Source organism: Daphnia carinata, chromosome 6 (genome assembly GCF_022539665.2).
Source record: "Daphnia carinata strain CSIRO-1 chromosome 6, CSIRO_AGI_Dcar_HiC_V3, whole genome shotgun sequence".
Classification (NCBI taxonomy): Eukaryota; Metazoa; Arthropoda; class Branchiopoda; order Diplostraca; family Daphniidae; genus Daphnia; species Daphnia carinata.
Genome location: NC_081336.1, coordinates 8,408,153 through 8,421,245, shown reverse-complemented (window position 1 = coordinate 8,421,245; position 13,093 = coordinate 8,408,153). Strand labels below are relative to the sequence as shown.

Below are 13,093 nucleotides of genomic sequence, written 5' to 3'. Positions count from 1 at the left end.
TGCTGACACATTCAAAATCTGTGGTGGTCGTGGAGTGTTGAACTTTTAGTGAGATTAGAGAAATGAATCCTTCAGGACGTGTCTTCTTCAGCCTGTTGGGGTTACTGAACTATTTTAGTGGACAGATTCTGGCCAGCGATGCCTTGTTTCGAAATGGTAATTATGTATAAAATTATTTTGCTATTCTGTTTTAATATTTTTTAATTATACCGGGAATTCAATTTCGTTCTGTTCGATGTTGGAACAAATCGTAATGGTGTCAAATCTCAAGTGCTGTGTAAAGTCCGTTTGAAAGTCGGACGAGAGTTTGTCAACAAGCAAAAATTGTTTTGATTTACAGGCGATGATCGAGTAGCTGACTCATCGAAAAGGGCTGCGTCATGGTTGTTGAACCGTCGTAATAGGCAATGGCATTGGGGTCGTTTGGTCAATTCTCAAGCTCTTTTAGCTCTTTCCAGATCTGAAGTCTTCAATTCATCTCTACCTGAATTTCAATTGGCCATTAAACAAGTAGAATTAGACTTTCTTCTAGATCGATTAAGGTAAAGAGAATTACTTAAGTTTTATTAAGATTCAGCTAATGTTTTATGTTTGAAGGCATGGAGAGTTGGAATTGTATTCAGACAGGTTAATTCCACTCGCTGTATCACTCACTTCACTTTGTCATAGTCCAACTCATTATTACGACTATGATTTGTTGGGTAAGTTGTCTATAATAAATTGATCATTTATTTGTGTTATAATTGTTTTGCTGTTGTTGACAGATGGACTATTGGACTACAGGAGAAAGACGAACAATTTTACGTTTGCTATGGAAATGCTGGCCGTTTGTGGTGGGGACGGAGTCATTCGACGGGTACACATCCGCCGATTAGTATGGCTACTCAATCCAAAAATGTGGACTAGTCCATCAATAAGTTTCGGTATGAAACCAAACTCTATTTTCATTTACTCAAATATTAATTCAAATGATTGAAAAGATACCTTGTCCATGGTGCTCATGGCAACTGGATGTATTGCTGAGCATTATGGTCATCCATACCTTTTGCCATTTGCGGATAAAATAGCAGAGGTCCTCATCAGCAAACAAGAACGCGACGGTTCGTTTGGCAATAGAAACATCATCTCCACTGCCATGGCCATCGAAGCCTTGCAAATTCGTGGATTGTCTGTTAACGTCGATCCAACAATTCGAGCTTCAATTGATTGGTTGATATCCAATCAAATGGAGGACGGTTCCTTCGATTCCGACTTGATGGCAACAAGTGAAGTTCTTCTAGCTTTGTCACCGAAGGGCGGTAGGTCCTATGTACACATAAACCAATGTCCACGAGAAGTAACGGCATCTAGGAATCCAATGCCCAATGACGTTCCAATTCAAATCCAAATTTGGATCGGAGAACAGCCTTCTGTAAAGCGCCAGACTTTTCATCTTCAAGTGCCTGTCAATTCAACCGTCTACGAAGCTCTTCTGATTGCCCAGGCTGATGGATTACTCCGGTAATGATCACCTTCTGAAATTATATTAATCCATGTTGTAATTCAAAATTTCAGTTTTGAAACGAGAGAGTATTCGTTTGGACATTACCTGCTATCGATAAACAACACGAGTGAAGTGTACGATGCTTCCAATGTCCACCAAGGCTGGGTGATCTATATCCTCCCATCAGCTGCTCAAGGTAAACCGGATGCTAAATATCAGATGAAGAAATCCATATCATCCTACAGGATCACGAGTGGAGATGGCATTTTGTTCTGGTACCGAAATCTAAACCGCGAGTAATTGGAGTGAATTGATGGGAATAAAAGAATTGAAACAAGAGACGTTGATTTTGTTTGTTCGCTGAACTTGAAAGGGCTGAAAGCTGTGTATTACAACAAAAGGCCAAGCAACAATCAGAAGGGGTATATAGGGGAGTAGAGAATGATTTCAAGAAGCGAGAAAGAGGATCTTTTCTTTTTTGTTTCTTGATTGTCTAAACATCGTCAATACCTGGGATTGAAACAATAATAAAAAAAAAAGGCCTGCACTGCAACAGACCAAAGAAAGAAGGGGGCAAGGAAATAAAGAAAGAACTTAATTAACCGACTCTTTGATTGCGCGCGATGATCATTATTTTTTGTTTCGTTTTTGTCTCAATACTCTCTCATATTACAGTGCGTGCGCCAAACTTTTTTTTTTATATAGCTATGACATTTTTTGGTTTTGTTTTTCAATTATTTTACGGATGCTCTTTCGATTCAAATGGTTCAACTCACATCAACAGCCATTTCTTTTCAATTTTCTTGTCTTCTCGCCTTTCGTCTTTTTCGATAAACTCGTTTGTGAAAAGTGCCCCGCCGCTTAGTTAGTCAAAAAAAAAATGTAGGGTTTTTTTTCTTTTCAGATGTGAAATTGGAACAACAAAAAAAATCCGCCTGGATCGAGTTTTCGTCAAACGAGGAGATTTGAAAGAAATCAAATCGAGTTGTCCATTGAAGTAGAGGATGAAACCAAACAATTTGAACCGGACTAGAAAACACACTCGCACACACTGAGGAGGGACAGGTGAAGGTAGGAAAGAGACTTGATATGACAGGGAAGAGAGAAGGAAACAAAATTCAGAAGAAGGAAGAAGGAACTTTTTTTTTTTTGGTTGGTTGTTGAAATGTCCATTGAGAGTTAATTGAATAACCAGCAGTGATTATTATTTACTATATCCGACACACACGCTGTTGAACACCTGTAGCCATGTTGGGTGGAGGTGGTTGGTGGAGATGGACCTTATTCAAAGTCCCTCTTGGGGCGGGGCTTCATCTGGGGCTGCATTTGCAAATATCATAATTTTAATAATAATTTAAAAGAAGAAAAAGAATATTCAAATGATATTTACGGGTGGTGAGAGTCGGGATGCGGATCCGCCACGGCCCTTTGCGCGCAGCTTGGAGACGGCCTGATCGGCCAATTCGGCGCGTTCATCGGCCTCCTCTAGCTCCTGTTGAGCTTTGCGGAATTTGGCCAGATTGAGGGCGGCAATCTCCTCGGCCTCCTCGATCTGTCGTTTGTATGTCTTGATCTTCTGCTGCAGTTTGTCAACCAGATCTTGCATCCTCTCGTGGTTCTTGCGGTCCTCCTCCGACTGGAAGGTGAGCTCCTTGATGCGGCGCTCCGACTTGCGCAAGTTCTTCTGGGCATCGGCGTGGCGGCGCTGTTCGCCGTCCAACTCCTGCTCCAATCCGCGCACCCTCTCTTCCAGTTTCTGGATGGCCTTCTTGCCTCCCTTGGCGGCGTTGTTCTCCGACTCGTCCAATCGGACTTGCAGTTCCTTCACCTGGACCTCGAGGGCCTTGCGCTGCTTCTCCTGTGCCTGGGCGTGATCCTGTTCGGCCCTCAGCTCGTCGGCAAGACGGGCGGCATCGACCATGGCCTTCTTGGCCTTCTCCTCGCTGTTCTTGGTCTCGTTGATCATGTCGTCCAAGTCGGCGTGCAGAGTCTGCAACTCGGTCTCCATCTTCCTCTTCAGAGTGCTGCTGGAAGCTGCCTGGGCAGACAAGTCGTGCAACTGCTCGTGAGCGTCAGCCAGCTCGGTCTCGGCTTGGCGTCTGGCACGGTCGGCCTGTTCCAAAAGCGTCCTGGATTCCTCCAGCTCGCCCTGGAGAGCGTTGGCACGGCGCTCGGAAATGCCGTACTGCTCGCGGAGGTCGTCGCGGTTCCTCTGCTCCTCCTCCAAAGCCGACTGGGTCTCCTTGATGTTCTGCTGGTAGCGCTTGATGCTCTTCTGGGCTTCGGCGTTGGCCTTGTTGGAGTGGTCCAAAGCGATCTCCAGCTCGTTGATGTCGGATTCGAGCTTCTTCTTCATGCGCAGTGCCTCGGCCTTACCCTTGGCCTCGGCTTCGAGACTGGCTTGCATCGAGTCGATGGCGCGTTGGTGGTTCTTGCGGGTGTTTTCGAATTCCTCTTCCTTCTCCTGGATGCGGCGGTCGATCTCCTGGCGCACCTGAGAAAGTTCCAGCTGAGCACGAAGCACCTGGGATCGAGAAATCGTTTTTTTTTAAAGAATTTTTCATTTCATCAATTAAAAGAAAATCGAAAATACCTTGTTTTCTTCCTGCTCGAGCGCGGATTCGGCTTCCTCGAGGGCGGCCTGGAGCTCTTCCTTCTCGACTTCCAAGCGCTTGCGCTGTTTGTCGATCTCGTGGACGTTTCGGCCACCTTCGCCGATCTGGTCCATCAGATCCTTGATCTCATCAGCCAAGTTCTTGTTCTCGCGGCGGACTGCCTCCAAGTGTTCCTGGCTCTCATCGTAGCCGGCCTTGAGGCGGAAGAGTTCGGTCGAGTAGTTGCGGCACTCCTTCTGGGAAGCGTCCAGCTCGGCGGCCAGGTCGTCAACCTTAGCCTTCCATTCGGAAACGACCTTGTCGAAGTTCTTGCCGCGTTTCTCCATCTGGTTGGCCAACAGGTGAGCGCGTTCGACCTCAACCTGCATGTCCTCCAGTTCGCCGGACAGACGCTGCTTGATCTTCTCCAAGGCGACGTTCTTCTGGTTCAGCGATTCGATGGCTTCCTCAGCCTCGCCTAAGCGGGCCTGCAACTTCCTCTTGGCATCTTCGAGTTCTTCGGCTTTGGCAACACCCTCGCTTTCGTATTTCGTGCGCCACATCTGGGCTTCGGCGTGGGATTTGGAGAGTTGGCGCTGAAGGTCGGCCTTGCCCTCCGACTCTTCTTCCAACTGCTCGCGCAGGCCGTCGATGTCGTGTTCGAGGTTGCGGAACTTGCCCAAAAGGGTAGCGCGCTCTCGGCCCTCCTCATCGGCCATCCTCTTGGTGTCCTCCAACTGGGTGGTCAGAGAGATCTTCAGCTTCTGCAGCTGAGACACCTGAGATTCAGCATCTTCCAACTGGCGGAGGTAGTCGCCGTTTTCAATGCTCAACTTCTTCTTGGCGGCGTCAAAGTCGTTCAATGATCGGTTGGCTTCGTCCAACTTGCTCTGGTTTTCGTTGAGCTGTTGCTGGAGAACCTTGGTCAACTTCTCGGCGGCGGCCTACATTCATTACGAAGGTGTAAATCAATTCATTAGTTTCAATTTGGAATTTTTTGTTTAAATATTGTTATGGGTTTTTAATTGTTTGAAATTAATCACTGGCAAGAAAAAAAATGAATAAAGAGAATTGTAAGTTGGTGAAGCAAAATGAAGCGCGTTATATACTCTACCTTCTCGGCGGTCATGTGGTCAGTAGCGGCCTTCATATCGTCGACCTGGTTTTTCATGGTCGAACGATCCTTCTCAGCCCTTTGTATTATTATTGTTGGTGGTGATGGTAGGCGAAGTTAAGTGTGTCAAGAAGAGATTATATCAGTTAATCGAGTGATCATATACACTTTTGTTTTTTTTTTCGCTGTTTCATGTGTGTGTGTGTGTGTGTGTGTAGAATAAGAAGATTCATTAGCTCATGCCACATGCAATAAAGTTAACCGTTCAGGCTCATTTTTTTTTAGATATGGCAGCCGTTTTTTTTTTCATTTCTTTTAGGTGTCGACCAAAATCACCTTCTCTCCGCTAACGTGATCCATGGCGGCGCGCAGGTCGTTGTTCTCACCGGCAAACTGGGAACGATCTTTCTCGGCTCTGCAGCGGATGTTTCACATCAAGCAATAAACATTTACCCATTGATTTCTCTAACAACTGGCTTCTCCCAAACCCGACAACAACAAACAACATCTACCACATCTGATACGAGTCTAAATAAAACATGTAGCCATTCTTTCTAAAAAGAATATGAAATTCTGTCAAAATAAAACGATTATTCGATTGGACTAGATCACAACCACATCGTCTGTAACGTGTTTCTCATTAAAACATCGTCTGCTTCTAGGATAAGAAACGTCACACTTACTTGGCCTTCATCTTGTTGAGCTGGTCGATTTGTTCGCTCATCTCGGCGACGGCATCGTTGTGCTTCTTGCGCAAGTTAGCCAAGACCGATTCGTGCTGGATGTTGGACTCTTCCAAGTCGCGGCGGAGTTTGCTCAACTCGGCCTCGCGTTTCTTGTTCAACTCGATCTGAGCAGCAGTGGCACCACCGGCTTCCTCCAAACGCTCACCCAATTCCTCGAGTTCGCGGGCCAAATCGGCGCGCTGCTTCTCGGCCTGAATGTCAAACAATCGAACGTGAGTGTTGAACTGCGATTTCAGAACCGGATCAAAATGTCGATAGAAGTACCTTGGCGCGAGCCTGGCGCTCAGCCTCGACTTCCTCCTCGAGCTCCTCAATGCGGGACTGGAGCTCCTTGATCTGTTTCTGGAGCTTGGCAACCAAGGACTGCTCATCTTCCAACTTGGCGTTCAAAGAGGCGATTTCCTTGTCCTTGCGCTGGATGGTCTGTTCCAGTTCCTTCTTGTTGCGTTCCAGATCGGCAACAGCCTCCTGGGTCAGCTTCAAGTCACCCTCAGTCTTGCGCTTGTTCTTCTCAATGTCGGCGCTGCATTGTTTGGATTAAATTCATTATTCAAATTCAAGAGAAAATCGAAATGATTTGAATGTATACCGGAGTTTCTTCTCGCGCTCCAAAGAGTCCTCCAACTCATCAAGGGTCTGCTCCAGCTTAGCCTTAACCTTGTTCAGGTGGTTGACTTTGTCTTCGGAGGCCTGGAGATCTTCGGCGGTCTTCTGGTTGACCTCCTGCATGTGTTTCTTCTCCTTGTTGAGCTTGTTGATGAGCTCATCCTGGTGGGCGATCTCATCGTTCAAGTTGCGGATCTGGTGGTCCTTGGTGGCCTTGTCTTGCTCGGTCTGTTCAAAAGAATATATCGTGTAGTCATCCGTTTCTATTTTAAATGTGTGATTCACCGTACCTTTTGGAGGGCCAATTCCAGGTCTTCAATGTCCTTCTTCAAGCCGGAGGCTTCCTGCTCGAGTTTCTTCTTGTTCTGGAAGAGCTGGTTGCGGGCATCTTCCTCCTGTTGCAGGCGCTCTTGGGTGTCCTGTTTTTATCATGGAACATTCAATTTTTGTTTTTTCTTTTTTTTTGCAGGATTTTGCACGCAAACACAAACAAGGAAAAGGTCGAAGGAGCATATAGAAAAAGGAAAACACATAAAACTAGAACCAGGACTATACCTGCAGGAGGTACTCTAGATCAGACATGGTATCTCTCTTTCAAAAACCCAGCCACACAACAAGAACAACACACAAACACACACAAAGTGGACTGTCACAGCAAGACAAATAAGGCCAAAATAATTCTACTCTCGGTTTCTAATCTCTTCGACTTATATATGGGGGTGTGTTGCTATTTGAAAAACCAAACTCAAATACGAGAGAATGACGACTTCAACTACTTCGTTGGATTGTCAGTTTCTCTCCAAGGAAAGCAACCAATAAAGCCAAAAAAACAAAATCAGAATAGGATGGATGATGATCCCTGGATTCAAAAGTGCCGTTGCTCGTTGGGGATGGTTCAAAACACTCAATGAAATGATTTCTTTTAAACAAAAATCCTGATATGGGAGAGCGTCGGATGTGTTTTCGATTCACAAGTGAAAAGGTTTCAAAACAAATTGAGAGAAGGACTGAACAGGACCGCCACGACCGATGGCTACGACTCGACTGGAGTTGCAGGATGTGGACAGCTGCAGCAACTGCACTCTAGCTGGATCATCCCGGCGACCCCGCCCCTCCCCGTGGCTCTGTATTGCACCCAACTTTGGAGCTGCCCAATCCTTCCCAAGTATTTCAGAAACGAAAAAATCCTGACATTTGTCGATAGACGCGTTCTTTAAAGAAGGTAAGCAAAAAAAAACTTGAGAATTCCTTTAGAGCTAAATTTAGAAACTCAACGTCTCTCACCTCGCCAAGCCAAACCCATCCAGCAGTCGATCCGTTTGTCAACACTGGCCTGATTTTGCGCTGTTTTTTTTTCCCCTTTCTGTTGTTGCCCTTTTTTGTTTTTTAAAACCCATCTTTACTTTTGTTTTTACCTCGTTGCGGGGCACTCCCTTATCCCAGCTGTCTTGTCTCTAGTCCGGCGCCAAACGGCCTGTCTCGCTCTATCACAATCTGGACAGATCCTTCCCACCTAAGGCTCGCCCCTTGGTAAAATCAACAAGACACCCACCCGGCCCGAACAAGCAAACATGCCACACCGATGGTGGATATAGAAGAGGCAGATCGTACCCGTGACTGGACATTTTTTTCCAAGAAGAGAGAAAAAAAAGAGCCCCCAATATGACACATCTAAAGGAAAGTGGTAGAGTGTGAATCAGCTTGGCTATTTTCAACCCCGACCTGCTTCACGCTGCATTTCATTCCCAATTTTAGCTCATTTCTCATTTTATTTTTCGAGGGGGAGGGCTTTAAATTCTGTGCGAGGGCAGGAAAGCTTCGCTGTTTTGACTTCGCCCACTTGCAGTCCGGAGATACCGTCGCAGCCCACCCCGCCACCGATGACAGTCACATCCTCCCTTTAGTAGCTCATCTCGGCTCTATTTTTATCGTTGCTAGTGATGCAACTCAAACATCTCCGATCGAATTGCAGGAAAATAGGTACTGCATGCAAGGGCCATCTAATCATTCCCCCTCAAAAAAGATGATGTGCAATAATGGCTATTAGAGGAAAGTATGTATACCGAAAGCTGGGCTTCCAGGTCGGCCTTTTGCGACATGAGCTTGTTCTGCTTGTCGTGGAAGTCGGCAACGGTGCCGGATTCGGCTTGCAGGCGGTTGAGGAGGTCGTTCTTCTCGGTGTTCAACTTGGCCAAAGCAGCCTCGAGCTCCTTGCGGAGTTTCTCTTCCTTCTCGAAGTTGGCTTGAGCCAAGGCGGCCTTGTCTTCAAGGGCCTTGATCTCATCCTCGACACGGGTGACGTTGAGCAGAGGCTTGACCTTCTGCCACAGACGGTACCAGGCCCAGGTGCGCATTTGCAAGTATTTGCGCAAGTTGCGCTGGACAACGCACAAGGCAACACTGCAATTGTAATTTTGATAATGAAGAACTGGTTCAAGTCTGTGAAAATGTTCAATTTGACTTACCGTTGGTCTTGCAATTGCTTGTACTGTTTGCGGGTGTGGTAACCACGGATAACGGATTGCAACCAGGTGATGATCTTGGCCAATTTGTCATCTCGCATCTCTTCGAGTTGACCCAAGACACCAGCCTTGAAGAAGACCTACATTTCGTTTTGTGTGTGTGGAGAGGTCACGGAGACACGTAAAACAGATCAAGAATTAACATCTGATTTTGTGAGCAACCGTCTGGAATAGGTGGAGGAAAATGAAAGGTAATGCAAGTGCTGGAGAAATAAGCAACATTAGCTGTGATTTTTTTTTTTTTTTTGCGAAGCTCAGTAGCGAAGATAAAAAGCAGCAGCATCGATGATCAGTTTTTTGTTTTGAGGCGTGAGGATTTGTTTTTTTTTTTGCAACTAGAACTAAAAGGATGCAATTACTTTTGTGACTTTTGCTCTAAATATTCAGCATCTATGTTTTGGAAGCAAACTTACCTGCACGATTTGCTAGACTATGCATTTCTATGTTTTGCAGCTCTTTCTGAAAAGTTAGTGGCCAACAAGTTACAGGCAAAAAGAATTGGTGTTAGGATTTGATGTTTCAAGGATAGCGTTGATCTGAAAGGCGGAATCGTTCCGGCTACCTTGTTGAAACCCAAACGGTAGACGGCTTCATCGAAACCCATTTTATCTAGGACCAGTTTGGCGATCTGTTCGCCGGTCATCGAATCCTTGATAAGTGACGGGCACAACAGCTTGTAACTAATGGCAAACAAATACAAGGTCGAAGAGGAAAGAAGAAGAAAATCGAGACATCAGACAAAATAGCATACAAACACACAGGGCACACACACAAGTAAGAGACCAGAACCTCACATCGTTCGCCTAAAAAAATGTGGTCGACTAAAAACATCATGTCTAATAACGCGTCGTCTGCTCGGTACCAGTCAAAGATGGCGGCTTCGGACGGTTCTAAACAGCTATAATTAAGGATTCCCGTACATCCGCCATCACGAATCGTTCTAAAATCTATTGAAAAGCAGCTTCTAAAAGAAATCTTTCGTTTTCTCTCTGTGGCATTTTACGTGTAGCTCTAAAAATGAACTGGCCCAATGCTCAAGTTTGTTCATTTTTTTTCGCAGGCGAAATAAGTCGCAGGCGAATAACAACAACGTGCCTTGGTGTGACCCAATCTGAACAAGCTCTCATCGAGCTTGGAGCAGTCCAACAGATTCGACGAGGCTTTCTTTTCGTCCATGGCGCTTCCATCTTTCTCCTTGGTTATGTTGGGGTTCAAGATGTTATACCTGGAGCATGGATATAGTGTCATGTGCAAATTCAGTGCCTTGTTTTCTTTCTGCTTTTCATGGACGGGGAGTTGCTTAAAAAACTCAAACCAAAATAGCTTAATAGTAATAGGTAAAAGAAGAGAAAATAAACAAAACTGTATCCAACAAATCAGTCTAGAGTGTTTGAGGACGTACAGATGAGACCACACGGTTTTCGTTTCAATCGCTTACCTTAGATGGAAGTATATCAGAATTTAACCCCTTTTTTGTTGTTGTTGTTGTTGTTCAATACTACCACACAGCACACACACACATAAGAGTTCAAACCAAGCTAAAGAGAAAGAGAGAGCGAAGTTTTGAAGTGAGAGAGTGGGATAGAGCAGAGATGAAAGAGCAACATCCCACACACTCATTTCCTTTTAGCTTTTTGTTTTGTTGGGATTCAAAAAAGAATGGGAGGACGTGGATATATGTATATATAGACATGCCTTGTTGTGGCCGAGACGGTAAAGCTCGGTGTCGAGCTGAATGGTCTCCAGAACGCCAGCTGACGATTTTTTGGGGTCAGGTTCCCGTTTGGCAACAGCCGGTGCTAGGATGGTGTAACTAATATCCATTTGGGGTCGATGGTTAATATGGTTTTTTTTAAATGGTGGAGGTCACATATTAGAATATAAGATAAAAGGTTCGTCTTCCAATCAGCAATCATCCGTATATCTAATAAGGATTCAAGCTGTGGACCTAATCTGCTAACATCAGGGACTACCATCTATCGAAGGAAATGGGAACTAAAAGACAACTAAATAGCAGTCTACCAAACTCACCTGTCGGATAGCTGCCCAAAACTAATTCATATAAAATAATCACTCTCTTTAAGTAAATACGAAGGAGTGGGGGGGGGGGAGCAGGGGGGAAAAAATTCAAAAATTTGAAATGGCACGTTCCATCTTCGACTCAAGATCGAGATTGATATTCGAGGGGGGGGGATAAAATCGAAAAAAATATCAAAAATTCTAGATACGGGGTCACCAAAAAATTCAAAGAAAAAAACGAAAGTGAGGGAGGGTGGAAGAAAAAAAAAACTGATGTTGGAAACTCCCGCTGCAATCGATGCTTTTGAAATCAAAATTTTGTCTCTTTATGTGAAGAAATGAAATGGAAAAGAAAACGAATGTTTTGTGTGCTATTGGAAATGGGGGAGAGTTCTTTTTGAGATATTACGTGCCTTGGTGTGACCGATGCGGTACCAGTCGGGATCGAGTTTGATGGTTTCGAGACAGACCTTGCCGGCCTTGCGCTCGTCGGGCTCGGCTTTCATTTCGTTGGGGGCCAGAATCATGTAACTAATTGGAATCGATTGGGCATTTTGATTGACCGATTAATTTTTTGGAGGATTCACGGAGGTTTCGGAGGGCAATTATTATATCGAACTTATACTTTTTCTATATGTCTTTCTTAACTAATTAATGAATAATAATAATATAAAATGAGATGGGGAGTCTTACCGATGCTTGAAGTCAGGGTAGACCATTCGGTTGGGGAAACCTTTACGGCAAATACGGATACCTTCAAGTACACCGTTACAAGTCAGCTGGTGCATAACCAAGTGAGAATCGATGACACCTGGGGGATGCATAAAAACACGAACATTAGTTCACCGGTTAATCGTGTGATTCAAAAAAAAAAAAGAAGAAGAAAGGTGCAAGAGGGAAAATGTTGGGGGTTGTGAGGTTTTGGACGTCGTCGATGTATAAATCTCCTCCTTTCGTCCTCCTCTGTGCCCGGATGTGCCGCCATCAGCAATCATTCGAGAGGTTTCTCATTGGCCAACACATTCTTACCGGGCGACTTGGTCTCGTTGGGGATGATACAACGGATGAAATGGGGCGCCGTGGAGCGGAGCGTCGACATCAAGTTATTCAATTGCTCCTTTTGTTTGTTTGTTTTGTTTTTCGCAACAAAAGCGACACAAAAAAATAATGTTTACGATTAGTTCTCGTCGCTAAAAGAACAGCAAGAACTGGGGCCCGGCAGAGGAGAATTTCTTTTTTTCGTTGGAGGAGATTCATCGGAGGGCTTCTCAAGAGAGAGAAAGAGAGATGGGAGGGTTTCGAATTTTTGAAAAATTGGGAAGATCTTTGTCTTGATACTGGAGAAAGAGAGAAGTGCGTTGTGCTGGGATTGGAGGGACTTGGGAGGGCCATCATTTACCAGGCTGCTTGAACTCGTTGGGGATGATACAACGGATGAAATGGGGTTGAGTCGAGTGCAAAGTCTTCATCAGACCGTTGAGCTGTTCCTGTAGTTTCCATATGTGTGTATGGCAACATAAGGAGAGAGAGAGAGACAGAGAGATTTGAGATTCTCGATCGGGAGGAAATTGTTTTGAAATGAAATTAAGAAAAAGAACTGGACTACTAAAAAAAGAAAGGGAGGAAAAAAAAAACTTGCAAAATGGACACTTGTCAATCGAGTGCTTTTTGTTTGTTGGGAGGGATTAAAAAATTGGGTTTCGTTCAATTCAAAATCTACTCTTTTTTGTTTGTTCATCTTCTTTCTTCTCTAATTTCTTGCAAAGAGAGAGAGATAGAGAGACGAAGGGAGGGATTTGTGGGAGTCATGCCTGCCATGGAGGATCAGTTTGGAGGGGACACAATCGACTGAATATTCTGGCCCCAACAGAACATCAGCCAACAACAACAACAACAAATCAATTCAGAAAAAAAATGTCAATTTGCAATGAAAAAATGTAAATATAACCACTGGAAAAAATACCACACCATCTTGTTCTTTTGGTTCAATTGAATTATTGTGAGTAAGA

General features: G+C 44.7%; 2 protein-coding genes across 22 annotated transcripts in view; one reads left to right on the top strand and one right to left on the bottom strand.

The window, feature by feature from the left end:
- Positions 1-13,093, bottom strand: part of LOC130702499 (myosin heavy chain, muscle-like) — a 42,795-nt gene that overhangs the window by 17,627 nt on the left and 12,075 nt on the right. For 6 of the 21 annotated variants that reach the window (XM_059495932.1, XM_059495935.1, XM_059495934.1 and 3 more), the window contains 13 exons: positions 12,484-12,571; positions 11,778-11,895; positions 10,161-10,290; positions 9,009-9,145; positions 8,607-8,943; positions 6,834-6,962; positions 6,527-6,771; positions 6,202-6,460; positions 5,875-6,128; positions 5,192-5,270; positions 4,077-5,021; positions 2,874-4,007; positions 2,731-2,803 (listed from right to left, as the gene is read on the bottom strand). In XM_059495932.1, the coding sequence (XP_059351915.1) occupies positions 2,765-2,803; positions 2,874-4,007; positions 4,077-5,021; positions 5,192-5,270; positions 5,875-6,128; positions 6,202-6,460; positions 6,527-6,771; positions 6,834-6,962; positions 8,607-8,943; positions 9,009-9,145; positions 10,161-10,290; positions 11,778-11,895; positions 12,484-12,571 (3,894 nt within the window). In that variant the 3' untranslated portion in view covers positions 2,731-2,764. Of the gene's footprint in view, positions 1-2,730; positions 2,804-2,873; positions 4,008-4,076; positions 5,022-5,191; positions 5,271-5,527; positions 5,607-5,874; positions 6,129-6,201; positions 6,461-6,526; positions 6,772-6,833; positions 6,963-8,606; positions 8,944-9,008; positions 9,146-9,627; positions 9,746-10,160; positions 10,291-10,760; positions 10,879-11,497; positions 11,616-11,777; positions 11,896-12,113; positions 12,202-12,483; positions 12,572-13,093 lie in introns of those variants that run through there. The other 15 variants (XM_057524166.2, XM_057524169.2, XM_057524167.2 and 12 more) reach the window with 11 other exon arrangements.
- On the top strand, positions 2-1,820 carry LOC130702514 (uncharacterized protein CG3556-like). Its single transcript, XM_057524196.2, has 6 exons — positions 2-156; positions 341-542; positions 598-701; positions 765-923; positions 981-1,500; positions 1,555-1,820. The coding sequence occupies exons 1-6, from the start codon at positions 63-65 to the stop codon at positions 1,781-1,783; spliced, it is 1,308 nt and encodes a 435-aa protein (XP_057380179.1). The 5' UTR covers positions 2-62; the 3' UTR covers positions 1,784-1,820.

Coding starts and splice junctions, on each gene's coding strand:
- LOC130702514 (XM_057524196.2), top strand. CDS start 63: ATGAATCCTTCAGGACGTGTCTTCTTCAGCCTGTTGGGGTTACTGAAC. Junction 543..597: donor TTTCTTCTAGATCGATTAAG/GTAAAGAGAATT, acceptor TTATGTTTGAAG/GCATGGAGAGTTGGAATTGT. Junction 702..764: donor TTACGACTATGATTTGTTGG/GTAAGTTGTCTA, acceptor TGTTGTTGACAG/ATGGACTATTGGACTACAGG.